Source organism: Gambusia affinis, linkage group LG19 (assembly GCF_019740435.1).
Source record: "Gambusia affinis linkage group LG19, SWU_Gaff_1.0, whole genome shotgun sequence".
NCBI classification, from domain to species: domain Eukaryota; kingdom Metazoa; phylum Chordata; class Actinopteri; order Cyprinodontiformes; family Poeciliidae; genus Gambusia; species Gambusia affinis.
In genome coordinates this window covers 8,239,038-8,267,001 of record NC_057886.1, presented here as the reverse complement: position 1 = coordinate 8,267,001, position 27,964 = coordinate 8,239,038, and the positions used below count along the sequence as shown (strand labels likewise).

Here is a 27,964-nt window from a genome sequence, read left to right as displayed (position 1 = left end):
TCTTATCATTTAATTTTTTTTTTACAGATACTGTTTTTCTGAATTGAATGAGTGCGCCTTTATTCCCTGCTTAATTGTACAACCACAGACATCGCTGTGGTTGTACAAAGAGGAAACAAAGATCAACCAGGTTGAAACAAAGAGATGCAGATGCATTCAGCTGAATTAATGAGAAAAACTGAGGGGTTTTTTCTCACTTGAGTCTATTTGTCACTTTGTGAGCTGAAAAAATTAAGCAATGAAACTGTTATCACAGGAAAAAAGAAACTTATTCTGAGACGGTGAGATAATTGTTCACTTAAATAAGAAAAGCCATAATTTTTAACCAAAAAATTTAAATTAAAGAAGTAAAATCACCCCAGTCAGATTTTGCATGGAGGCATAACAGAATTAAGGAGGCAGTTTAAACCCACAAACTGATCTTGTTGTTATTTATAAACCTTATACACACAATGCACTGAGCACAGTCAGGGTCATCTTAGCTCAGCACATTTCAACAGATTAAATATTAATAAATAGAAGTGTGTTTAACAGCACACAATATTTAGAAAGCTGAGGCTTTGGGGCAAAGCAGAAAAACTTTTCCTTTATAGAAACTGTGTAAAAGCATTCTTGTGCTGCATAGTTCCATGCATTGTCTATGCCTCACAGCAACCTTATTTAGCCAAATGGTCATTCTTTACTCCATTTCTATTTCTTTTATGTACATCGATCCATATGTTAAACCAAAACCAGGATAGAGTGGTTCAGCAAAAGTTGTGCGTACTGTGTGCAGGTGAGTCAATTCATCTGGAGACACTTCAAAGAAGGACAAAATACCTGCTGGCCAGTCCAAATACACTCCAAGGTTCCGTGTTTTAAACTCAATCAAAAACCATTCAGTGGAACCATTATGTAAAAAAGTTCCATTTGTGGTCCAGCACCAAGATTTCTCATTATTTCCTAAAGAAGACTCACTACCATCGTCTCCACTCCGGGCGATACTTTTGTATGCCACTCCCACCTCACCATCTAATGAATGATGAAACTCAACCTCCCAGTAATGGCGCTCTGTCAGACCCTCTTTACAAAGAACCTGTGGAGAATCAAATCTGTCTGGATGATCAGGATAATGTTGCTCATCATCACCAAAATGTGCTTGTTTCTTGTCTTGGGTCAAAGAGATTTTTCTCCCAGCAGTGTTTTCATCCAGTGTCAGATCACAGGCATCTATAAACAGCATTATAAACATTATTAATCCTTGAACATCACATTTAAAATCTGGTAATATCATATTGGCTAATCCAAGTATAATCTAACCTAGCAATGCTAATTTACACACAGAACTAAAATTTGTCCTAGTAATCCAACCCCAGTTGCCTGCCTTACATGTAAACAAGTTCAGCATCAGCGCACTGAGATTTTAACATATAGAAAAACTCAATAAAATACCAACAAGTAAAATTTAATCTGAAAGAAATCCTTCTGTCATGAACTGTGGTGGTGGAAGCGGTGAGGGAAACGCAGCAGACCCAGATGAAATGTAGATGATGAGTTTTAACAGTGACAAATAATCCAGAACACAGTCCAAAAACCTGCCAGCACTGCTGAGCGGAGGCTAATGCTCATCACAAGTAGCAACAGGGAATACAAAAGGACTGACAGCAGACTGAGAGAACATCAGACAAGGACCCGACAAAGACACAGACACACAGGTGACACTAAATACACAGGAGGTAATCAGGGAACGAGACACACCTGGGAACTAATCAAGGGGAGACAGGACAACGCGGAGACTCAGAAGAACTCAAAATAAACACAAAAAACACAGATCACGACACCTTCAGAGAATTCTGAATTTTAAACCAATATTTTTGATTTAAAAAAAAACTATATACTTACACCTTCGCATCAGTTTCAGGTTAACCCAGCATTCTTCATTATGGTCCACACTTATAGCAGGAAATGCAGTAAAAAAACAATATTAATTGTCACATAAAATGTGCAAGCACCAAAGAAAGCCAAACTCAATCTTGCATCTTAATGCTGGAACAATAAGTTCAGACTCGAGTGAGCTCTTACTTAAGATTTTCTAGACTGCAATGTGAGTCTCTCTGTTTCTCAGTCAGGGTTTTAATTCCTTGATTTGTCAGGTGATTAAAGCTTAGGTCCAACTCCCTGAGGTTGCAGTAGTCGGACATCAGAGCCTTTGCCAGGGAGGAACATCCGTCTTCTGTCACTTTACAGAAAGATAGCCTGGAGAAATCAACCAGCTTGACATTACAGGTCGACCAAGTCTATCATCCTTTGTGTTTTAAAATGATAACATTGAGAAACAGCAACTTGTAAACTAACCTTAATATCTCTAAACCACAATGTGAACTTGTCAGTGCACTACAGAGTTTCTCTACTCCAGAATCTTGCAGGTCATTGTAGCTCAAGTCCAGCTCTCTTAAAGGTGTAGGTCTGGAACTGAGTGCCAAAGCCAGGGTCTCACAACCTCTTGCAGTCAACTTGTTGTGACTGAGTCTGAATGACAAATAAACCTCATCAAACTGAGTAGTCATTAAAACATTTAAAATGAGAAACAATGCAATGATTTGCAATTCACTGACTAATTTATAACATCGCAAACATCAATCATGTTGAAATTGAGACTTTATGTTGTGATAAGAAGTACGGTATGCTTTTCAGTGGATCCCACAGTTGTTGGAGAGAGTCTGTCTTTCAGCTTGTAATGTAACATCTAACATGCTTGGTGAGCTTGAAGAGGTAGGCAGAAGGAACATGTCTGACTAGCTATACTTAGACAGTTGCTCCAGTGATTATGTCAGAGAGACGGAGAGCTGGATGGCTGGGTGGGCCAGGGTTTACTTTCAGTAGCACAACCATCTTTCACCAGCAGCACAGGCCAGGAAGCCATTCCCTTGTTAGTCAGACAACAACAACTATAGTGGGAGGACCATTTGTGAGATCTAGAACGCTTCAGGGTCAAGAAATCTTTTTTCCTTCTTTATGAGCACATAGAAGCCCACTTGTAGACTCACTATTAAGAGTTACTACCAAGGTCTGTCAAAAACCAACAGGTACACAGCAGATTGATCAGTTGCAAATTGATTTAACTAAGTTCAAAATCAAACTAACCATAAAAGACAAAGTATCTTTCACTCTTATCTGTTTTTTAGAAACAATAATTTGAAAAAGTTGCTTGTACCTTGCATTTGAGTGTATTTAAATTAGTTATAAATAAATCATCCTTTCCTTTGTTACTGTTGTAAAAGCACAGATGACAAATGTTTTAAAGTGCATTTGAACTAAAGATATAAGGATAACAAACATTACAAGACAGAAAAACATGGATGTAAAAAGTCATTAAACATTATAGGCATAAAAAATAAAGAACACATGAAAATAAAATTAAAGCTTTGGGAATTTTAGATTTATGTGCTTTGTATTTCTTTGAAACAACAGTACACGTGTGTGCTAGAGTAAAGAAAAGTATGTAGTTTAATTTTGATATTACCTCAGGGTCTCCAGTGCACAGCTTGTGCTCATTAATGACGATGATAGGATCTCAAGTTCTGAGTCGGCAAAATTGACGCAATTCAGTTCTAGTTCTCTCAGATTTGTCGACTTGGTTGTGAATGCCTTCCCTATCTCATTGCAGATTTTTTTAATCTCACCATTTCTGTTCAGCCTTAGATTGAAATGAAAAGAAAACTCAATGATTTAATGTACAGATGTAATACCAACACAATGGTTAATTTCTATAACTACAAAAATAAGTTAAATTGTGTGTTTTAGTAGAAGGTCAAATTATTTGATTAAGTTTGACACAGAATGAACATTACTCGCAATAATACGGATTTGAAGACATCAGTCTGCAAAGGATAAATCTTGTTGTTTACCATGTGGAGAAATTCAGAGGGAACTACATCCAGTAAAACACGTTTTCAACACTGACCTGAGCTTCTCCAATTTTTGGCACTGAAGCGCCTCAGAGATCACCGGCATTAATGATTGTCCCAGTATGTTTTCACTCAGTTCCAGTTCTCTTATGTTGGAGATTACTGATGTTACAGCCGAGGCCAACTCTTCTGCCACTGATGTTGAGGGTCCGTTTCCTGAAAGACTGCACAACACATTGAGCAAAACTGAGACAAATCTGCTGATTTGTCTCAGTTGGTGAGGAGTCTTTTAAAATATTCTTGGCTTTCCTGAGGCAGCGGGATCTTCTAGAGATGGCACTAACAGTATAGTATAGTACAGTACAGTACAGTACAGTAAAGTATAGTGAGTTAGTCTTGTCTGGTATACCATTATAGTATAGTATAGTATAGTATAGTATAGTATAGTATAGTATAGTATAGTATAGTATAGTATAGTATAGTATAGTATAGTATAGTATAGTATAGTATAGTATAGTATAGTATAGTATAGTATAGTAACGATGAGAACAATGCATTTAAACAAGTGATCATTTTGTTTCTTCAGTATAAAAGAAAAACAACCATAAAAATAGAACTTGCACTGACCTGAGAGCCTCCAGTTTACATGGTGAGTTTTTCAGTCCATCAATCAGAACATTAGCACATTTATCATAAAAACTTATATGTACAAGATGCAGTTCAGTTAGTGGAGAGTGTGGACTCCACAGAGCTGAAGATATTGTTTCACAAATCCAAGGATTAAGATTTGCACCTGATATTCTGTAAAAATGAGACAAGCCTTTAAAATTGAATTATGTTTTGCAGACAAAGAAGTAATATGCCACTTAAAAGAAATATAGGGTTTTATGAAGTGGTTATCTTTGATCACTACCCTAAAGAATCTGAGACTCCTAGTCCTTGGTCCCCTGTTATGACGTCAAGCTTTGTGTACAGATTTGTTTCTGCTCATTGTTTGCCTGAGTGAAATGTTTTTTTTGAAAGTTTAGTTGTGTGACGGCTGCAGCTACAGCCACACAAATGTGGTAACAATTAATCACACTACACACAATAGTTCGTAGCAACTCTTACCACACTTATAATTTGTTTCTGTAAATATAGGATTCAACTTACAGAGTAATTGGTTTTTGCTTAGAATTCCACACATCATATAACACTGTTAGTTTTTTGTGTGCTGCCCCCTTTATGTCTTCTATGTGGCCATATAAGCCAGTATTTAAGTTTCCCCTTTGTCTCAATTAAATAGGTATGTTTGTTTGAGTTAGTTTTGTCAGTTGAGTTAAATTCTGCTTCTTTAACCTCTTCTATGGGCCTCACTTTGTAATTTTTTATTATTTCCCCAAGTATTTTCTTTGGGTTAAGTAAATAAAAAATCTTTTATGTATTTACACCTGTGTCTGATTCTCCCTTTGGAAATACAGATAACACTGTGATTGGGCTATTAGATTTAAACCTAACATTCTTATTAATGATCTTCTTGAGCTACGCAAGTTATTACTGAAACTCACATATTGTTCCTTTTCTCTGAAGTTTACATATGCATGCATTTTAGTTTTTAACCCTGTGAGTGCGTGAAACAACCGTCAAGTTCCTTTTTTTGCTCACAATCTTGACCAATGTAGATGATTCTGATCATTGCAGTCCTTTCTAACATAAATATCTAACCAAGAGGCTCAGCAAATCCACATTGAGATATTACAAAGCAGTACAAACACTTGCACACATATTTTCATTTCAAAGTTACTTTTAAAATATGTTTTAAACAAAGGAAATTATTACTAATAAGTCAGACAAAAGAAATAAAATTAAACCAAAAGATAACTCACCTGACCTTTCTACAGTTCCTCACAGCTGGGACAATCCTGAAAATGCCCTTTTCTTTTGTTGTGTATTTCGTCAGGTCAAATTCCTCAATAGGTGTTGCTGACATTAGCATTAAGTCAGCCAAAGCTGAACACTGAACAGGGGTGAGCTGTGTTTCTGGGTACTGATTAGGATTCAGAAACTGTCTCACGCTGTCGTACAGGGAATCATCTTTCAGTTCAGACAAACAGTGAACAAGGTTCAAACATCTGTCTGGAGAGCAGTCCATAAGATCAATTTCTGTTATGCTTGTCATGATCTTCTCAACAGTTTCAGAGTGTTTCTCTGTTTGCTGAATGAGCCCTGGAAGCTGTTTTTGTATCGACTCTAAGGACATGCCAATGAGGAACCTTAGAAACATGTCCAGTTCTCCTGTCTTTCTCAAAGTTGAATTAGCTATCGCAATTTCCATTAGCTCATCCAAAGGGAGATCAACTGGGTGAACATCCAAGATTGTCTTCAGCTCTTCCTCAGATCCTATCAGAAGGAAATCTTTGAGGCTTTGAGAATCAATCGTTTTACTTGCAAAGCTTCTGTACACAAAGAGGGCAGCAAAGTACTCCTGAATTGTCAAATGCACAAAGCAGTAAAGCTCCTTTGAGTGAAAGATGCTCTCTTCTTTGAATATTGTGGTACACAACCCACAGTTGACTCCAGCTTTCTCTATGTCAATGCCATAACTTTTTAGATCATCACTGCTGAATATAATTTCCCCTTTGTTCAGTTTTTCAAATGCCATTCTGCCCAGTTTGAAGATGAAATCTTCATTCAATCTGAAGATTTCAGAGATATCTGACTCGATTTTCTTGTCGTATTTCTCAACAGCGATCCTTATCTGAATACAAAAGAAGTGTGTGTACATTTCAATAAGAGTTGTGGGAATCTTAGTGGTTTTCTCTCGACTGTTGTCTGTTTTTAAAAGCAGGTCCTCAAGAACCTCTGAGGCAATCCAACAGAAGATGGGTATGTGGCACATGATAAAAAAGCTCCGTGACGTCTTAATATGATCAATTATCTTTTCAGCGACCATTTTGTTCTGAACTCTATTCCTGAAGTACTGTATTTTCTGTGGATCATTAAAACCTTTGACTTCTGTCCATTGATAGATATGTTCTTTGGGGATGCACAGAACAGCTCCTGGTCTTGAAGTTATCCAGACAAGCGCAGAGGGCAGAAGATGTTCCCTAATCAGATTAGTCACCAGGATGTCTACAGATGATTCCTTTGTTGGGTCTGTCAATCTTTTAGTTTTTTTAAAGTCCAGTGTAAGTTGACTTTCATCAAGGCCATCAAAAATGAACAAAACTTTGTAATTAGCAAATATTGTACTGACTGCTATGTTCTGGAGTTCAGGATGGAATTCTTTAACAAGAGTCTCAAGGCTGAACTCGTCATCTTTGACCAAATTGAGCTCCCTGAATGGAATCATGAAGATGAAGTCCAGGTCTGGATTTGCTTTTCCGTCTGCCCAGTCAAGAATGAATTTTTTTACAGACACAGTTTTACCGATTCCAGCAATTCCCTTGGTCATCACTGTCCTAATAGCTCTCATTTCTGGTGCGCTTTGAAAGATATTGTTGCAGTTTATCTTAATTCCTTCTGTTGCTTGAGTTCTAAACTTGTCTTCAATCTCCCAAATCTCATGTTGCTTATTGACATGTTCATTTTCTCCTTGAACAATGTGAAGCTCCGTATAGATTTGGTACAATGACTTAGTTTTATTGTTATCTTTTTCAATGCCTTCATTCTCCCATTTACACATCTTTCTTAAGCAGTCTTTGTTCTTTTTGATGACATCTCTAAATGTATCATCATCTGTAGATACAGAAAGGTACAGTAAGTATTGCTTTTCTAATATAAATGTATCATACAGGTTTTACACAAAGCATTTGTATCAATTAATAAATCTATAAATCAATTAACAAAAGATTATTTCTATAGCATATTTCAGCACCAAGGTAGCCCAAAGTTTTTTGTGTGTCACGTAAATAATAGCAATATGATTTCCAAATGAAATAATCTTAAAATATCAATAAGTATCTTTCTGAAGAAAAAGACTTATGAGAAATTAACTTCCTAGAAGACTTTTCTTACTTTGACATATTTCTGGTTGAATTTCTCTGACGATTTCACAGAAAGCAGCTTTTGCCTTCACAGAATTCAGTGCTCCTAAGAGTTCTCTCATCTGGTCCTGGCTCTTACTGGTGGTCCTGATTTGGTCGTACATCTCTTTATGGAGTATGTTCCTCTTGAGCAGCTGGTCAGCTATGGGCATCACTAAATGGATGCTCTGAATAAGCTCTGGTCTGTTGCTCCAAACCCAGCTTGCTTCTTTTTAAATAAAGTCAAATAAATTAGACAGAGTAAAATCTACCATACATGTACATAGTTACTCACATAATATTTAATATTTACACATACCATTTAAACAGTTTTTAAATGAAAATTTTACATTTCAAAGTTTTACATTTCTTAATCAAAAGAAAAAAATCTATCCTTGTAAGCTTGACCCTAGATAAAAAAATAAATAAATAAATAAATAAGTGTCCCTTAAGCCTGAAGACTTGTGCTTCTCTTTGTGGCAAAATCTGCCACTGAAAAATTCTGACCCACTTTTCACGTAGCCTCAATTCAGCTACATTTGAATAATTTCGAACTTGAGTCATACTTTAAAAAATTCTACACTTACAGTTTTGACCCAAATAATCCGAAGCAAATGGTGCAAAACAAACCCACATACCTATGTAGCTTTCTGTTACTCAAATACTTTGATATCTTTACAGAGTCTTCAGTACAGGCACACAGATTCATTCTAAAAGTCACAAAACAGGAAAGTCCTGACAAATATTTTTGCTTCACTCAGTCCAATACATTTGGATCAAAACTAATTAAAATACATGTGTCAATATCTTCACACAGGCGCATTTTTAATTATACTTTTTTCCCCTGAACACAGGCAGGAGTCTGTGAATAGAAAAAGCAACACCGCCATTTTTGTGCGCTTTAGTTTTGCATTTCTCTCGTTGAAAGTTAGGTAAAACGTTTTGTGATTTGTGGGTAGTATGTGTGCCTGTGCAGCAGGGGGCGCTATATGGGCACGCAAAACAGAAGTACCACCAGTGTGCACAGCGTCGTTGTGTAGAAATTTAAATGATTTCTTCGGCTCTAAGGGCCTTTTTTTACATTGGAAAGACAGGAAAGTGGGTTGTCAGAGAGGGCAAAGATATGGACCAAAGGTCAATGGGTCAGGACTTGAACCCGTGATGGCGCGAGAAGAGGACTGAGGCTTCCGTACTCTACACATACATTCCACTCCTAGGTCACTGTCACGTCTCCGCTATTTAGAACTTCTGCCTGTACCACGGAAATGCAACACTTATTAAATCATCAAAATTTAATATAATTTTTTTATGATTTTGATGAGGGATAAATTAATTTATACTTCCTAAAGATGTATAAATTAAATCCGTCTGTGCTAAATATTGTCTTAGCTGTTTATTATTTAGAACACAGAGCCCTCTCAGAACTGCATAAATTGTGATACAAAGCTGAAGTTTGCTTCAGACTTAAACTTCTAATTCAGGAAATGGTTAAAGAACGAGTTCACTTAATTTTTCACTACATTTGACTTCACCTCATTTTTAAAAATGTTTGCTCTTTTTTCCTGCTTTGAGAAGTAGACAAAGCATCTTCTATTTTGATTTTTATATTCAACAACTGTCATCAGCAGTAATTTCTTAGAGCTTTGACTTCAACTTACTTTGTTCCTCTTCTGTGTTTGGGATAGGTTCAAATGAGCTAACAAAAGACAAAAGAAATAGTTCAAAATTAGAATCTCTTCCTGCTCCACGTATCATTGCATTTGTTTATTTTGCTAATCTTGTCTTATAAGTCAATAATCTCCCATGACTTGCTTTTAAATAAGTCAGACAATCCTACCTTGATATTTCTTCCATAGTTGTATGTTCCAAGTCACTCTTTGCATAATAGTTGCTGCTTTCAAGATAGATATCTTCTGCTTGTCTGCATGATGTTTCCTTCTTCTCATCTTTCACCTCCTTTTGAAAATATGGCTCTCTTTGCATGAGAGGGGAATCTTCTCTATTTATAACTTCATTAGATTCCTCACTTTTGGGCTGATCAGATGAATTAATTTCTTGTCCCGTGTCTGTACTCCTTCGGAGGGCAGAACACTTGTTCCCCATGTTTTAATTTCTTCTACGTCAGCTGTGGAAACATACATTTAAAACAGACTAAACCAAGCAAACCAAAAAAGTAGAAATACATAATTGTATTATTTATGTTGCAGTGTTTATAAAAACCTAATCTAGCTCATTAAAGTAGAAGTTTCACAAGAAAGTGAAAGCAGTTCACTTTGAAAAATAAATACTGTCATAAATTATGTAATAATTTAATGGAAATGTTTCAGTAATGCCAAAAATATAAATCCAATAGGATGCACTTTTGCATCATTTTTGTGTTTTCTGAAAGAACTTTCACTCTGTAAGATATCTCTGCCAAACAATTCCTTTTGTGTCAATCGAATGTGTCACAAATAAAGAAACAGATAAGAGTCAAAACTTACTTACCCTATTGTTGAATCTCCTCAGCAAAAATCAACATGACTTTTCAGTCTCTATGTCACATCAGAATACAATGAAATAATATTTTGCTAACACACTAAGTCTTGTTAAGTCAGTGGACGTGTACTCACACCTACAACATACTTCCAGTCTGTGCGTGTATTTGGCAAACCAAGATTGTTTATCAGGTTTTAACAAGATCTCTTCCTGCGAATGCTCTGCCAAAACCGGTTTTAAGAAAACCTGTGTTGATGAGGTCCTGAAAGAGAGCTCACATTAATCTGATCCCTACTCTAGCTTCTCGAATCTCTCAGGATAGATTGTAAGATTCTAAACAATAAAACAATACAGATTTAAATGGTCATTGTCCGAACCTTAAGTTATTTGATTTGTTGTGTTAAGAACACAGAAACTAAACTTGAAAATTCATCACTTATGCATTATTGGATTCACAAAAATATCACTATTTTGAGTGACATAGGCCTTAATCATGGCATCAATTAAAAATAACATTTCGTTGTACAAACTAACCTCTTGAGATTTTCTGCATTTCATAACAATTGTGAAACTGTTATGAAAAGCAACTTATTCATATTTAAATGGGTGTCAGTGTAACAGACTAACCGTGTCTGATGTAACAACCAGGTTACATCAGTATAGTTTTTACGGTGTATACAATCAAAAGCGATTGGATTGTTGATGATGTCACAACATTTAATTAAAGATCTGCCACACAAAATAGCTTAGTTAGTGCAGTCTTTCTCAAACTGTGGTCCTGGGATCACTGGTGGTTCGCTGGCGCCCCCTAAGGGTTTGCAAGGTACTGCATGTAAAACACCAAGTACAAAACTACAAGCAACAAGTAGATAGAAATGAATATCTGGGGAATATCATAACTTAAACATAACACTTAAAGCACCAGGGTTTATATAGAAAAATATTCCAATTTTATTTTGTGGTTTTAAAAGCTCTACTTTGAAGACGGTGAGAAATAAAGGCATAACTTTCTGTTTTTTGGGCCCTGCCCAATGCATGGCAGGCACCTATTGTTCTACACCCAATAGAACGTCTCTTTATTTATTTATTTTTCTTCCATCACCATTAATGCGGCTCGTACCACTGCGTGAACCCCCACAAAAGTGGTATCAAAATGTGTGGCTCGATGCCGGGAGGGGACCTATTATTTTTTGTGGGATTGGAGTTACAATGGCAACAAAAAAAGCGAAAAACAGCGCTCCAAAATACACTGGAGCGAGGAAACAAAAAAATCCTAAGATACCCTATTTTTGAGGATTTTCTGTGTTGTCATTAATTCCCGTAGAAATGCCATTCAAATTTTATGTTGTAGATACGTCCTTGATCTCTTCTAAAGTGAAGACAGTACGAATTACGATTTGTCCACAACTTGTCTCTAAGCAATCCAAAGTTTTTGATTTTTCAGAAAATTAGACTGTAACTGACCGTAATTGAAACCAACTGACGCTCCACTAGAGTGACAGACGGAGTGCCATTTTGAGCCCAACAATTTTTTTAACTCGCTCTCAATTCTAGACTATTCCAAGATCCAGATCCCTCTGGGATTTATGCCCATGTCTGTGGTTACAACAACTGTTTTGCTGGCATTCTTTCACCGAGATTGGTTTAGTCGCCATGTTAAAAGGTGGTTCTCAAATGTTTCCAAGACAGATAGCTTTCAGACTGTCAAACTATAGCATACAATCGAATGTGTCACAAATAAAGAAACAGATAAGAGTCAAAACTTACTTACCCTATTGTTAAATCTCAGCAAAAATCAACATGATTTTGCAGTCTCTTTATCACATCAGAATAAAATGAAATAGTAATTTGCTAACACACTAAGTAGTGTTAAGTCAGTGGACGTGTACTCACACCTACAACATACTTCCAGTCTGTGCGTGTATTTGGCAAACCAAGATTGTTTCTCAGGTTTTAACAAGATCTCTTCCTGCGAATGCTCTGCCAAAACCGGTTTTAAGAAACCTGTGTTGATGAGGTCCTGAAAGAGAGCTCACATTAATCTGATCCCTACTCTAGCTTCTCGAGTCTCTCAGGATAGATTGTAAGATTCTAAACAATAAAACAATACAGATTTAAATGGTCATTGTCCGAACCTTAAGTTATTTGATTTGTTGTGTTAAGAACACAGAAACTAAACTTGAAAATTCATCACTTATGCATTATTGGATTCACAAAAATATCACTATTTTGAGTGACATAGGCCTTAATCATGGCATCAATTAAAAATAACATTTCGTTGTACAAACTAACCTCTTGAGATTTTCTGCATTTCATAACAATTATGAAACTGTTATGAGCAATTTATTCATATCTAAATGGGTGTCAGTATAGTTTTTACGGTGTATACAATCAAAAGCGATTGGATCGTTGATGATGCCACAACATTTAATTAAAGATCTGCCACACAAAATAGCTTAGTTAGTGCAGTCTTTCTCAAACTGTGGTCCTGGGATCACTGGTGGTCCGCTTGCGCCCCCTAATGGTTTGCAAGGTACTGCATGTAAAACAACCATTGTTCTGTTACATCACTAAATGACAGGGCTGCTAATGTCTGTGCTGAAGTCCTCACTAGAAACTCTTGTGTGAAACTGACACTGATATGTTCCCTCATGCTCAAAACCAATTTGAGGGATGTAAAATGTTCCAGAGTTGCTGTTCGACTCTACAGTCTGACCAAATCTGTCCGAGGTCCGATTGAAGATGAATGTTCCTCCTACTTGTCCATTGGGGACCAAACAAGTGATGTTGACATTCTGACCAACGGCAATGTTACTTCGAGGATTTATTGTGATTGTGGGTTTCATTAGGCCTGGGGGGAAAATGTGTAGCATGAAGCTCTGTGTTATAAGGGGTTGTTTTACAAACTGAAAGCAAGGATAGTAGATTTAACACGTGCATCTTGTGCAAAGTCAGCACTCCTTAAATCAGTTTGTACGAATTGGAAATCTGTTTTAAATTACTATGCTCACTTACCCGAACAGATGACACCAAGGTCCTCACTATGCGCACAGTCTTGTCTCACAAATCTACTTTGCAAACACTCATAGAAATTTCTTTCACTTCCTGTACAGGTCACATCATCCAGCCAGATTTGCCCTGCTCCCTCTCCAAAGTGAAGGAGACCCAGTGCTGTACCACAACCCAGCTGTCTGCATATTACTCTGCCATCATTGAAGTCTTTGCTCACATTGCAGACTGTTGCCCAGGATCCATTGTTGTAGATTTCAACTCTTCCAGAGCACCTGTTCAGTCCGACTAATCTTAGTACACCAGCTAAACAACAGAGAACATAATTATGTGGGATATTTGAAAGCTGAAAACAGCAAATACTTAGAAAATGTGTGTGAGTATAATCATACAGTGGACAGGTCCCCAGCAATTACTTATATTAATCACAAAAAGGGTTTATAAAATGAGAAGTAGATTAAAGAAGTCTAATTGTTTACCCCCCTTTTTTTTTTTTTTTACATTCTGACAATAATGCTTAAACAAGTCAAGAGGGAGTGTTTGATGCTTCCATTTGATCAAAAAAAAATCTTATTATGCAGGAATATTTTCCTTTTTGTAAGAATGCCTTCATAAAACACCAGAAGTGTCAACGTCTTCCATGTTCAGCACTGAATAGAACCTTTAGAAACTTGGTGAAAAGATGTATTTGAAATGTCTCTTCAAAAAATGGGGGGAAAAGGCTTTTGCCTAACAATAACTCTAAGTCAATCTCTCTCTTACTATATTTAAAAGAAAACTAGAATTGGACAAAATGTATAATGGTTTTGGGCAAAAACTGTGGATGTCTAAAGCATGCTAAAGTAACAATTGAGAGCATTTCCTTACCTGAACAGATGACTCCTGCATCCTGACTGTGGCTACGGCAGTATGTTTGGAATCCACTAAATGGACATTCAGTTAGGTATGTTTCCATCCCTGTACAGTTCACATTATCAACCCAGATTTTATCCATTCCTTTTCCAAAGTAGGCAGAGTGAGGAGCAGCCAGCGCTGTACCACAACCCAGCTGTCTGCAGACCACCTGAGCGTCATTCATGTCCCAGCCATTATCGCACACCGTTCCCCATGTTTTTTGTAGCCTTTATTTAGAACCCCGCAAAAAGGATCATATGAAAATCTTACGTAAATATGAGCCCACTGAGAAATGAAAAGATGCCTTCATTTTATTTAAATAATAAAATGAAGGCACTTATAAAAAGAAGGTTTTTGTACCCACCAATAGACTTCTGAATAGAAAACACAGTTAACTGTGCTGCCAACCATAAATTAAAAAGAAAGAAGAATAGATCATTTGTTTCTGAAAATGTTTATAATTACGGTAGTACCTCTCCATATTACATTAAGTCTCTGCTGTATAATTGTAAGGGAGCCAATCCTGCAGATGGAACATTTGACCCAACATGGTTACATCTCACATGTAAATTTGTCCTGGACTTGTCCTGGAATGAATGACTGTTTTCATTGTTTTTGAATAATCTAATATTTTCAGAGCCAGGAATAGCTCTTGATTTTCTGCAGTTCAGTCAGATATCAACTTACACAAGCAACATAAAAAGAGATTACACACACACACACACACACGCGCACACACACACGCACACACACACACACACACATATATATATAATCTAAATTAAATCCTAATAAATTCCAATTTTGTACAATGAGAGGAAAGTGCAGAGCAACTATTGGGACAATCAAAGACCCAATTTATGACAATTTCATAGTAGTTAAGCACTGAAACTGAATTAAAATGACCCCTGACTTAGAGGAAATTGTGATAGTCAATAGGTCTTTTATAACTTTTTCAAAAAAACACCATCAAGGAATCTTGATCTGTATGGATATTAAAGCACATTGAGCCAGTGGGTGTCCGCTGGTTACTATTTATTCACATTTATTCATTTTATAAATGGATTTTTGGACTTGGAAGGAAACTTTAAAAGACAAGCACAAACGTTTAAGCATTCAGAAAAAAAAACTTTAGCAAAGAAGCATAGTTATGCTGTAAAAAAAAGAAAAACATCATAAAACCCATCTTTTGCTCCTCTCCACCCAGAGAAGGGATTTGATCGTTGCTGCAATGTAATGTTCTTTTAGTCATCTGATCCTGTTCATCCATAAGCATGTAGATTTTTAATACTGAAACATAAGTAAGTGCTTTAATGCATCTATTTTGGCATTTAAATGTTTAAAATTAAGTTGCAGGGATTAGTTTAAGGCCAACTCTGCAAACTCCCCTTTGCACTGGGTCAACCAAAAGGTCAGTAAAAGGTCACATTAAGTTTGAGTTTACTCTAAAGCTGCCAGGTTACACGAATGCAACCAATGCAAATGTGGCATTACTGTTGTTGAAACTGACCCTAATGTCTTAGAGGACAAAAGGTCAGTAGAGGAAATATTAATGGCACAGCAAAGAAGATATTTGTAATGATTAGCCTCTTGATTATCACTAATGTATGTCCAGTTTATGAAAAGATCTCTCTCAAACCCATTGTGCTGAGATGTTTTGATTACACGTCTAAAATAAAAAAAATTTCTTATGTACGCCCAGGTAAAAACCAGTGTGGTACAATTAATCAACATAGCTCATTCTGTTATTCTGGCTTTTTAACTGTCTAACCACTAGATGGCAGCACAGACTGTCTCTCACACGTGTTACAAAATCAGGTGAGAAGAACAAATTGTTAGAGTTGCATTTATCTACAGCTTCTATTGTACGTTGACCTTTTAAAGAATAAAGTGAGATAGGTTTTTCTTACATCAAAGGTTTTAACATTTGGGATGCACAAACAGGTTAAAACAGGTTAATGAATAGACGACTGAAGCATTGCTGTCTTAGATATTTCAGTCATTATGTTCTTATCTCCTGCGCTGGCTCTCTCTTTATACAAAAAGGAAAATTTGACTCACTTTTTTCCTCTTTTTGTTCAAGATGAATGACAGTGAATGAGTGTGGTAACGACAGTAAGATGGAATCAGCAGAAATCTATTGATGAATTGGGAGATTTATAAGCCTTAAAGGTCTAATATTACCTCATCCTCCAAGTATGAGTTGCTTATTTATGCAATATTGACATACATCATTGTTATAATAGGAATGAAATGCCTTTTAATAATGCAAAATGCCTTACATTCTTTCTATTCAAAAACAGCTGTCAAAGTACTAAACAAATGTCACATGTTTCACTGTTATGTGCAAAGTCATCTGCTCCAGGAACCCAATGCATACACCAAGTCAGACAAGTTTGGCTTTCTGAATATTCTAAGTCAACAAGCAAGATATGTTTACTATATTTACCAAACCTGTCTTCTTCTCTGCACTGCAGCTCAATTCTTCATGCTGCAGTATGCAACTGTTTTGAAGATATATTACTTTTATGTTTAAAAATCTCATTATATCCTGAAAGTAGAATATGAGAGCTAATCTGTGAAAAAGAATAAGTCCCACTGCCTCTTTCCTGTGCCCCTAACAGCATTTAGAAAAATACACAACTTCCAAACCAAAGCAACCAGTCAGTCAGGAGGAGTGTCTATGCTCTGACATTAATGATCCTGTACGCACACCAGTCATTAAAGGTGAACTAGCGGTTGTCGAAACTGAGTAAAAGCATTCTTGTACTGCGTAGTTTCATGCATTGTCTATGCTTCACAGCAACCTTATTTAACCAAATGGTCATTCTTTACTCCATTTCTATTTCTTTTATGTACATCAATCCATATGTCAAACCAAAACCAGGACAGAGTGGTTCAGCAAAAGTTGTGCGTACTGTGTGCAGGTGAGTCAATTTATCTGGAGACACTTCAAAAAAGGACAAAATACCTGCTGGCCAGTCCAAATACACTCCAAGGTTCCGTGTTTTAAACTCAATCAAAAACCATTCAGTGGAACCATTATGTAAAAAAGTTCCATCTGTGGTCCAGCACCAAGATTTCTCATTCCTTCCTAAAGAAGACTCACTACCATCGTCTCCACTCCGGGCGATACTTTTGTATGCCACTCCCACCTCACCGTCTGCTAAAGGGTCAAACTCAACCTCCCAATAATGGCGCTTTGTCAGACCCTCTTTACAAAGAACTTGTGGAGAATCAAATCTGTCTGGATGATCAGGATAATGTTGCTCATCATCACCAAAATGTGCTTGTTTCTTGTCTTGGGTCAAAGAGATTTTTCTCCCAGCAGTGTTTTCATCCAGCGTCAGATCACAGGCATCTATAAACAGCATTATAAACATTATTAATCCTTGAACATCCCATTTAAAATCTGGTAATATCATATTAGCTAATCCAAGTAGTCTAGCCTAGCAACGCTAATTTACACACAGAACTAAAATTTGTCCTAGTAATCCAACCCCAGTTGCCTGCCTTACATGTAAACAAGTTCAGAATCAGCGCACTGAGATTTTAACATATAGAAAAACTCAATAAAATGGTTCAACACACACTTGCAAAACTCTTTAGTGGATGTCTGTGATGCTGTATAAACTGGACATTTCAGGTATTTGTGCAAAAACATATTGAAGTTTATAGTCCAGATATCTTCTAAATCCATGAAACCACAATTTTTAATGTGAAGGATACCAACGAGTAAAGATTTCATCTGAAAGAAAACTTTCAGATAATTCCAGAAAGCTGTTATTTTCCTAGAAGACCTAGTTGTCTGCAGTCAAGGGAGTAAACCCCATCTCATTATCGGGGGAACCATAAACAGGCAAATTTATTAAGAGCAATTTTGGGTGGGGTTGGCAAAGTTACAGTGAAATGTAAATTTTTAAGCCACATTCAAACTGCAGGACCAAAAATGACTAGTAATGTAGATCAAATGTGTTTTTCTCAGTAAGCAAACTGCTGAGAAGTAATTGTTTTTGTTGTTGTTGTTTTGTTTTTGAAAAGATTGTTTTAGTTGCCATGTTAAAAGGTGGTTCTTTAATGTTTCCAAGACAGATAGCTTTCAGACTGTCAAACTAATGCAGACACATTCATATCTGAAGGTTGTTAAAGGGGTTCCTTTAGCTTAAGTATTTATTTTAAGACCTCTAAAATAAAGGTGCCACAGCCAGGCAACCTGGAAAAGTAAAAGATTATTTAATTCAATTTATTTGAAAATAAATATTTGGAGTCAAATAATTATGTAGCAAGGCAGCAGCTAAATGCATTTACATGTGTAAGTGTCTTAACTGATGCTCATTTTAAGATAAGGCTGGTCAGAGTATTTTAAAAGATCCACTAGGTTTTCACACAAACCATCAATTGGATTTACAGACAGTGGGCTGAGAAAGAGAAAATATCCACAGAGCAGCAGTTATTTGTATGAAAATGCCTTTTTAGTGTCAGAGCAGAATGGACAGATTGGTTTGAAATGATAGAAAAGCAACAGTACTGCTGATAATGTGGGTCACTTAGACTGAGCAAAATAGAAACCGTTTTTGTAATCTGAGGCGTTCAGGCGTGTTTTAACACACTGATAAGGAGACAAACTTTCAAAGCTCTTGGTAACACGACCGCTGCTGCTTATAATGTTGGCAACTGCTAAATGGAAGATAAACAAATGTCTGTAATAAAAAACTATATACTTACACCTTCGCAGTAGTTTATGGTTAACCCAGCATTCTTCATTATGTTCCACACTGATGGAAGGAAATACAGTTAAAAAAAAATAAAATATACAATTATCACATAAAATATGCATGAACCATAAAAACCAAACTCTATCTTGCATCATAATGCTGGAACAATAAGTTCAGACTCGAGTGAGCTCTTACTTAAGATTTTCTAGTCTGCAGTCTGAGTTTCTCTGTTTCTCAGTCAGGGTTTTGATTCCTTGATTTGTCAGGTGATTAAAGCTTAGGTCCAACTCCCTGAGGTTGCAGTAGTCGGACATCAGAGCCTTTGCCATGGAGGAACATCCATCTTCTGTCACTTTACAGAAAGATAGCCTGGAGAAATCAACCAGCTTGACATTACAGGTCGACCAAGTCTATCATCCTTTGTGTTTTAAAATGATAGCATTGAGAAACAGCATCTTGTAAACTGTCAAACTTCAGTCCTCGAGGGCCGCTGTCCTGCAGTTTTTAGATGTGCCACAGGTAAAAAACACTGGAATGAAACGGTTTAATTACCTCCTCCTTGTGTAGATCAGTTCTCCAGAGCCTTAATTACCTAATTATTCTATTCAGACGGTGCAGCAGAGGCACATCTAAAAGTTGCAGGCCAGTGGCCCTCCAGGACTGGAGTTTGACACCTGTGTTGTAGACTAACCTTAATATCTCTAAACCACAATGTGAACTTGTCAGTGCACTACAGAGTTTCTCTACTCCAGAATCTTGCAGGTCATTGTAGCTCAAGTCCAGCTCTCTTAAAGGCGTAGGTCTGGAACTGAGTGCCAAAGCCAGGGTCTCACAACCTCTTGCAGTCAACTTGTTGTGACTGAGTCTGAATGACAAATAAACCTCATCAAACTGAGTAGTTATTAAAACATTTAAAAGGACAAACAATGCAATGATTTGCTAATTCACTGACTAATTTATAACATCGCAAACATCAATCATGTTGAAATTAAGACTTTATGTTGTGATAAGAAGTATATCTTCAAGAAAACTTGAAGATATAAGCGTAATGTTTTGTACATTATGTTTCATCATAACAATGAAATCTCTTGTAAACATTACAAGATATAAAACATAAAAACATGGATGTAAAAAGTCATTAGAAATTATAGGCATTAAAAAAATAAACATATAAAAATAAATTTAAAGTTTTGGAATTTTAGATTTATGTGCTTTGTATTTCTTTGAAACAACAGTACACTCTGTGTGCTAGAGTAAAGAAAAGTATGTAGTTTATTTTTGATATTACCTCAGGGTCTCCAGTCCACAGCTTGTGCTCATTAATGACGATGATATGATCTCAAGTTCTGAGTCGGCAAAATTGACGCAATTCAGTTCTAGTTCTCTCAGATTTGTCGAGTTGGTTGTGAAGGCCTTCCCTATCTCATTGCAGATTTTTTTAATCTGACCATTTCTGTTCAACCTTAGATTGAAATGGGGAAAAAAGCGAAGATTTAATGTACAGACGGGTAAAACCAACATGGTAGGTTCAGTTCTATAACTGAAAAAATAAGTTAAATTCTCTGTTTCTAAGATAATTATATAGTGGACAATAAAATTTGATTAAGTTTGACACAGAATGAACATTACTCGCAATAATACGGATTTGAAGACATCAGTCTGTAAAGGATAAATCTTGTTGTTTACCATGTGGAGAAATTCAGAGGGAACTACATCCAGTAAAACACGTTTTCAACACTGACCTGAGCTTCTCCAATTTTTGGCACTGAAGCGCCTCAGAGATCACCGGCAGTAATGATTGTTCCAGTATGTTTTCACTCAGTTCCAGTTCTCTTATGTTGGAGATTACTGATGTTACAGCCGAGGCCAACTCTTCTGCCTTTGATATTGAGGGTCCATTTCCTGAAAGACTGCACAACACATTGAGCAAAACTGAGACAAATCTGTTGAATAAACACAATATATTTGGGTCAATTTGAACTATTTATTATTTAACTGGTGCCTTCTACACAAAAACAAGGTGATAACAGCCATAAAAGCCTGAAACCTCTAAGACTGTTCCTCGTTTGTTTTCATATGTCATGCTGCATAAGCAGACAGGAAACATCATAACAATGAAATCTCTTTTTTTTAAAAGAAAGGAAAAGAAATCCTTAGAGGTGCATGCCTGTGTGTGGAGCATTTCTGGTTAAAACATGCTTGTTCTTCATTCGGTGAAGTGACTTACAATAGTAGGGTCACCCAATAAATACTTAGGTTAAAGTAGGAGTTTTTTGTTCTTTTTTTTGGTTTGTTTTCCTTTTTTTTAAAAAAAAAAAAGTTAATGATTAATAACAATTATCTTTAGCTCTTAAGGGAGCAACTTGTGGGCTGCACAGTGGCGCAGTTGGTAGAGCTGTTGCCTTGCAGCAAGAAGGTCCTGGGTTCGATTTCCGGCCCAGGGTCTTTCTGCATGGAGTTTGCATGTTCTCCCTGTGCATGGTGGGTTCTCTCTGGGTTCTCCGGCTTCCTCCCACAGTCCAAAAACATGACTGTCAGGTTAATTGGTTTCTCTAAATTCCCCCTAGGTGTGAGTGTGTGTGTGCATGGTTGTTTGTCTTGTATGTCTCTGTGTTGCCCTGCGACAGACTGGTGACCTGTCCAGGGTGAACCCCGCCTCTCGCCCGGTATGCTTCTGGAGATTGACACCAGCAACCCTCCCAACCCCATTAGGGAAGAAGGGTGTACAGATAATGGATGGATGGATGGATGGATGGATAGATGGGAGCAACTTGTGCAAAGTGTTATTTAGCCAAAACCCAGACAGTGGAATTATCTCTTTTTTCAAGCTTTTGCACCTTTTTCCTGGCTTAGCAATATTTCTAATAAGTTATGGAACATTACCTTCAACATTTAAAGTATTGGAGTTGTTCTTTCTCAGGCACCCTTGGTGCAACTAATTTAGCCTTTATCAGGTTGCATTAGATGTCTCTGATACCTCACCTACTTTATAGTTACTAACAAATAATCTTTGCTTTAATGCTCCTGTATCTGTAGCCAGATGGTAGCAGTTGGAACAAATTGTGACCGGGGTGTGAGGAGTCTTTTAAAATATTCTTGGCTTTCCTGAGGCAGCGGGATCTTCTAGAGATGGCACTAACAGTAAAGTACAGTATAGTAAAGTATAGTATAGTATAGCACAGTATAGTAACAGTGAGAACAATGCATTTAAACAAGTGATCATTTTGTTTCTTCAGTATAAAAGAAAAACAACCATAAAAATAGAACTTGCACTGACCTGAGAGCCTCCAGTTTACATGGAGAGTTTTTCAGTCCATCAATCAGAACATTAGCACATTTATCATAAAAACTTATATGTACAAGATGCAGTTCAGTTAGTGGAGAGCGTGGACTCCACAGAGCCGAAGAAATTGTTTCACAAATCCAGAGATTAAGATTCGCACCTGATATTCTGCAAAAATGAGACAAGCCTTTAAAATGGAATTATGTTTTACAAACAAAGAAGTAATATGCCACTTAAAAGGAAACATGGGGTTCTATGAAGTGGTTATAGTCGACCACTACAGTTCTTGATTCCTTTTAGACCTGTCCCCTGTCCTAAACACTTGAATTAAATGGTGAAACTGCCTCGTTAGCATGCAGTCGAGCTCTCCAGAGGTCTGCTAATGAGATAATATTGGAGCCAAGTGTGCTGGCACATAAAGACATCTAAAGGTTGCAGGACACTGGCCTTTGAGGACTAGAGTTTCAGGACACTGCCTTAAAACCTATTTTAGAAGAGCTATAATTTGTTATCCATGTATCTTTTGTTTAAATATATAATAAAGTCCAACATGATATGATGCTGTATTAACCAGTTTTGTTTGATTATACCAACTCGCACAAGTACAATGTTTAATATTTATTAAGTTATTTTAATTTTGTGGTAGCAGATTTAAATCAAAGTTTTTATTATTAATCTTATTGAGCTAAGTAAGTTATTGCTGGCTGAAACTCATAGTTCATCTATCATTTAATTAATTTTCTCTGAAGTTTACATATGAACACTTTTTAGTTTTTAACCATGTGAGTGCGTGAAACAAAAGTCAAGATCCTTTTCTTGCTCACAATCTTGACCGATGTTACAAAGCAGTTCAAATACTTCCACACATACTTTCATTGGAAAGTTACTTTTAAATACATTTTAAACAATTCATATTTAACCCTAATCAATTAATAGTATCAATAACCAAAAACCGAAAGATAACTCACCTGACCTTTCTACAGTTCCTCACAGCTGGGACAATCCTGAAAATGCCCTTTTCTTTTGTTGTGTATTTCGTCAGGTCAAATTCCTCAATAGGTGTTGCTGACATTAGCATTAAGTCAGCCAAAGCTGAACACTGAACAGGGGTGAGCTGTGTTTCTGGGTACTGATTAGGATTCAGAAACTGTCTCACGCTGTCATACAGGGAATCATCTTTCAGTTCAGACAAACAGTGAACAAGGTTCAAACATCTGTCTGGAGAGCAGTCCATAAGATCAATTGCTGTTATGCTTGTCATGATCTTCTCAACAGTTTCAGAGTGTTTCTCTGTTTGCTGAATGAGCCCTGGAAGCTGTTTTTGTATCGACTCTAAGGACATGCCAATGAGGAACCTTAGAAACATGTCCAGTTCTCCTGTCTTTCTCAAAGTTGAATTAGCTATCGCAATTTCCATTAGCTCATCCAAAGGGAGATCAACTGGGTGAACATCCAAGATTGTCTTCAGCTCTTCCTCAGATCCTATCAGAAGGAAATCTTTGAGGCTTTGAGAATCAATCGTTTTACTCGCAAAGCTTCTGTACACAAAGAGGGCAGCAAAGTACTCCTGAATTGTCAAATGCACAAAGCAGTAAAGCTCCTTTGAGTGAAAGATGCTCTCTTCTTTGAATATTGTGGTACACAACCCACAGTTGACTCCAGCTTTCTCTATGTCAATGCCATAACTTTTTAGATCATCACTGCTGAATATAATTTCCCCTTTGTTCAGTTTTTCAAATGCCATTCTGCCCAGTTTGAAGATGAAATCTTCATTCAATCTGAAGATTTCAGAGATATCTGACTCGATTTTCTTGTCGTATTTCTCAACAGCGATCCTTATCTGAATACAAAAGAAATGTGTGTACATTTCAATAAGAGTTGTGGGAATCTTAGTGGTTTTCTCTCGACTGTTGTCTGTTTTTAAAAGCAAGAACTCAAGAACCTCTGAGGCAATCCAACAGAAGATGGGTATGTGGCACATGATAAATAAGCTCCGTGACGTCTTAATATGATCAATTATCTTTTCAGCGACCATTTTGTTCTGAACTCTATTCCTGAAGTACAGTATTTTCTGTGGATCATTAAAACCTTTGACTTCTGTCCATTGATAGACATGTTCTTTGGGGATGCGCAGAACAGCTCCTGGTCTTGAAGTTATCCAGACAAGCGCAGAGGGCAGAAGATGTTCCCTAATCAGATTAGTCACCAGGATGTCTACAGATGATTCCTTTGTTGGGTCTGTCAATCTTTTAGTTTCTTTAAAGTCCAGTGTAAGTTGACTTTCATCAAGGCCATCAAAAATGAACAAAACTTTGTAATTAGTAAATATTGAATTGACTGCTATGTTCTTGAGTATAGGATGGAATTCTTTAACAAGAGTCTCAAGGCTGAACTCGTCTTTGACCAAATTGAGCTCCCTGAATGGAATCATGAAGATGAAGTCCAGGTCTGGATTTGCTTTTCCGTCTGCCCAGTCAAGAATGAATTTTTTTACAGACACAGTTTTACCGATTCCAGCAATTCCCTTGGTCATCACTGTTCTAATAGCTCTCATTTCTGGTGCGCTTTGAAAGATATTGTTGCAGTTTATCTTAATTCCTTCTGTTGCTTGAGTTCTAAACTTGTCTTCAATCTCCCAAATCTCATGTTGCTTATTGACATGTTCATTTTCTCCTTGAACAATGTGAAGCTCCGTATAGATTTGGTACAATGACTTAGTTTTATTGTTATTTTTTTCAATGCCTTCCAACTCCCATTTGCACTTTTTCCTCAAGTATTCTTTGTTATTGTTGATGACATCGTTGATATCTGCAGCTGTGGGAAAAACAGCGAAAAAATTTGTAAATTTTACTTTTACATCGTACTATTATTTTATTTTTAAGCCTGTTATTCATGATCATTTTGCTAATTTTTTTAGATGAACTTACAAAGTCGCACATTCCTTTTGAGCAGAGTACGCTATAAGCTGCAAAGTATTTAGGCTAAAATTTTGCCCCTGCTATACACTGCACATTCTATTCTATTGTGTGATAATCTTGGTGTGAAAGTTTATGCTATTTGCACATTTAAAATTGTATAGTCTTGAGGAAAATCATTTCAATCACTGAGTGCAGCATATTACAATGCTCACTTAGCCAGGTTTGTCCTAACTTTGGGAACAAACAAAGGGAAACAAGCTTGGGAACCATGTTAGATATAGCTATAATAGCATTTTACTTTGTGGAAGCTTGACTTAGCTAGGAATGGATTTACATGTGCTGCTATTGGAATCAGTGTGTAAATCGGGAATGGAATTTATATATTTTTGTAAAAAATAAAAATAAAAGAAATGTTAAAGAAATCAGATATGTAACAGTGTAACAGTTACGTTTGGCAAACATCATAACTATAACAAAAACATAGACATGAAATAAACATAACGTACTTTCACAAGTCTCAGGTTGAATTTCTCCAAGGATGTCGTAGAAAGCTGCTTTTGCCTTCGTAGAATTAAGTGCTCTAAAGAGTTTTCTCATTCGATCCTGGTTCACAGGACAGGCTTCGATTTGGTCAAACGTCTCCTGGTGGATTATCTTCAACTTGAGAATCTTGTCAGCTATGGCCATCACTCGAACTACACTCTGAATAAGCTCTGGCATGTTACTGTCCACCCAAGTTGCTTGTTTTAATAAAAAAAATTAATAAATAAAAAAAGAGGTTATTGCACAATATAGCAATAACTCAGTTATACTTATGTAATTCTGCATTAGCAGACTGCATTTAGACTTTTCATCTTATCTACTTACCTTTCTCCACATCTGATACAAGTCTGGATGAGCTGACAAAAGACAAGAACAACTTAACTGTATAGATATTAGAGAGGCTTCAAACAAGTTTTGCTGCAATGATTTAAGTGGAACAAATAAGTGATAAAGTCATAAAAGTATGAGACAGAAACATAATATTTTTATTGAAATCTGCCTATTGATCTAGTTCAGTAGTTTAAATAAATTAAATGACAAAGAACAAAGCCGACTCTGGATTAAATCCACCTGTCATGCAGTGCATAATAAAGCAGCAAGTGGAAACAATTGGGGGTTTTTTTGTTTGGTTGTTTTTTTTAGGAAATCTTGTATAACATCTTGTTTGATTTAATCTATAATGTTGTGCATTTTTTCAGTTATACAGCTGGATGTATAGTCGCACACTTTGTCAGGGGTGTCTAAATCCAGTTCTCAAGAGGCATCATCCTGCAGATTTTCAATGCATTCCTGCTCCTACACATCAAATAGCTGAATTCCCTCACCAGCAGCAGTCATGGTAATGAGCAGCTCATTTGATTTAGATGTGTTGGGAAAGGAATATAGGTACTAGGTAGGTAGGCAGCTCTAAAAAACTGGACTTGGAAACTCTTGCCCTGCATGCATAATGATAAATGCACCTTGAATAATCCTTAGCAGGATAAAAAATAAATTAAACCTTACCTTGGATTGTGAACTTTATAAGATGTATCATTTGCCTCACTGATAACTTTCTCAGTAGAGTCCCTTGTCTCAATAGACATCTGTCCTGCTTGACTACATGAAGTCTCTCCCATCGATGTTTGCGTTTCATCTTTCACATCCTCTAAATGCGATGGCTGTGCAGCTGAGTGAGTGTCTCCACTTTTCTCTTTGTCAGAGTCGTCATTCCTTTTATCAGTTTTACGGATTCCTTTTCTCATTTCCTTATCCCTCCTGGTGGCACAGCATTGGTTCCCCATGATGTTATTTCTTCACCACGGTGGTTCTGTCAGGTATGAAATATTTTAAAGCAAAAACCAATCCAAACGAAGAAACTTTACATGCAGTTTATCAAGGTCTACAAAGGGTTTAACCAAGGTCTTTAAAAGTAAAAGTAAAAGTCTTGCTTTCTTATCTTTGACCGTCTCATGTTTTACAAGTGAAGATAAATAATTTACCATACTCGGTTTATTTTAGCTGTTAATAATTAACATTAATGTTTCATTTGAGACATGTGGTAAAATACTTTACCTTGACATCATGTAGTAAGCAGGAGCAGAAAACCTGGACATCAAATAACGTGTTCAGTCTTATAAGCCTGTGAGCAGTTATTTTTTCCGGAGACAGGAAGTAGCCACTGAGGGCGAACCCAGCTGTAAGACTTTGTGTCGCTGTGTGTGTGTGTGTGTGCGTGGGTGTGTGTGTGTGTGCGTGTGTGTGTGTGTGAGTGTATCTGGTGGGAGGAGGGGATGTTTCAGGCATTCCACATAGATTCATTGCATAATAAGAACTGTTCCTGTAAATGTTCTGCCACAACAGGTTTTAACAGAACGTTTGTTCATAAGGACAATAGAAAAAAGCTTCCATAAAACTTATATAAAGCTTTTTGCTCTGGCTTCTCATGTCTCTCAGGTTACATTTTAAGATTTAAGGCTGTAAACAAAATAAATTATGTTTACAGCCTTAAATGGTGATAGTCTGAACACTTTTTATCGTTTTGTTGTGTTTAGAGACGTGCAGAGACGGACTTAAAAAATTTAGCATTTATGCAATAATTGATGCAGACACAAATATCACTACAGTTGAGGCTTCAATCATAGTATTGGATTAAAAATAACATTAACAAACTAACCTCACTCCAACCCTGCTTCTATGTGCTGAGACCTATTGATTACACGTGTTAAATAAAAAGAAAATTAATATACTTACAGTA

General features: G+C 36.7%; 1 protein-coding gene across 7 annotated transcripts; it reads right to left on the bottom strand.

Moving 5' to 3' along the window:
* On the bottom strand, window positions 1–27,887 carry LOC122822290 (protein NLRC3-like). Of its 7 annotated transcripts, XR_006369124.1 has the most exons (13): window positions 27,283–27,855; window positions 26,734–27,037; window positions 26,056–26,087; window positions 25,695–25,928; window positions 23,239–25,084; window positions 22,265–22,438; window positions 20,730–20,897; window positions 20,276–20,449; window positions 19,679–19,852; window positions 19,183–19,356; window positions 18,998–19,047; window positions 13,385–17,633; window positions 12,959–13,220 (listed from the first exon to the last, which is right to left on the bottom strand). XR_006369124.1 is itself a non-coding variant. In XM_044100846.1 (12 exons), the coding sequence occupies exons 2-12, from the start codon at window positions 27,009–27,011 to the stop codon at window positions 680–682; spliced, it is 3,834 nt and encodes a 1,277-aa protein (XP_043956781.1). In that variant the 5' UTR covers window positions 27,012–27,037; window positions 27,283–27,887; the 3' UTR covers window positions 1–679. The 7 variants fall into 7 exon arrangements, 5 of the variants coding, with proteins under 5 accessions (XP_043956781.1, XP_043956776.1, XP_043956778.1 ...); XM_044100846.1 differs by lacking the exons at window positions 12,959–13,220; window positions 13,385–17,633; window positions 18,998–19,047 and adding exons at window positions 1–1,209; window positions 1,882–1,931 and having other exon boundaries at window positions 27,283–27,887; XM_044100841.1 differs by lacking the exons at window positions 12,959–13,220; window positions 13,385–17,633; window positions 18,998–19,047; ... (8 more) ...; window positions 26,734–27,037; window positions 27,283–27,855 and adding exons at window positions 1–1,209; window positions 1,882–1,931; window positions 2,062–2,235; ... (7 more) ...; window positions 9,729–10,016; window positions 10,379–12,280.
* Between the last annotated feature and the right edge of the window lie 77 nt (window positions 27,888–27,964).

Bases quoted from the DNA above. Each gene is read 5' to 3' on its own strand.
- LOC122822290 (XM_044100842.1), bottom strand. From the start codon at position 9,994: ATGGGGAACAAGTGTTCTGCCCTCCGAAGGAGTACAGACACGGGACAA. The intron at 9,588-9,728 runs GTAGGATTGTCT...GTCTTTTGTTAG, and splicing joins ACTATGGAAGAAATATCAAG to CTCATTTGAACCTATCCCAA. The intron at 7,605-7,883 runs GTAAGAAAAGTC...CTGTATCTACAG, and splicing joins TCAACCAGAAATATGTCAAA to ATGATGATACATTTAGAGAT.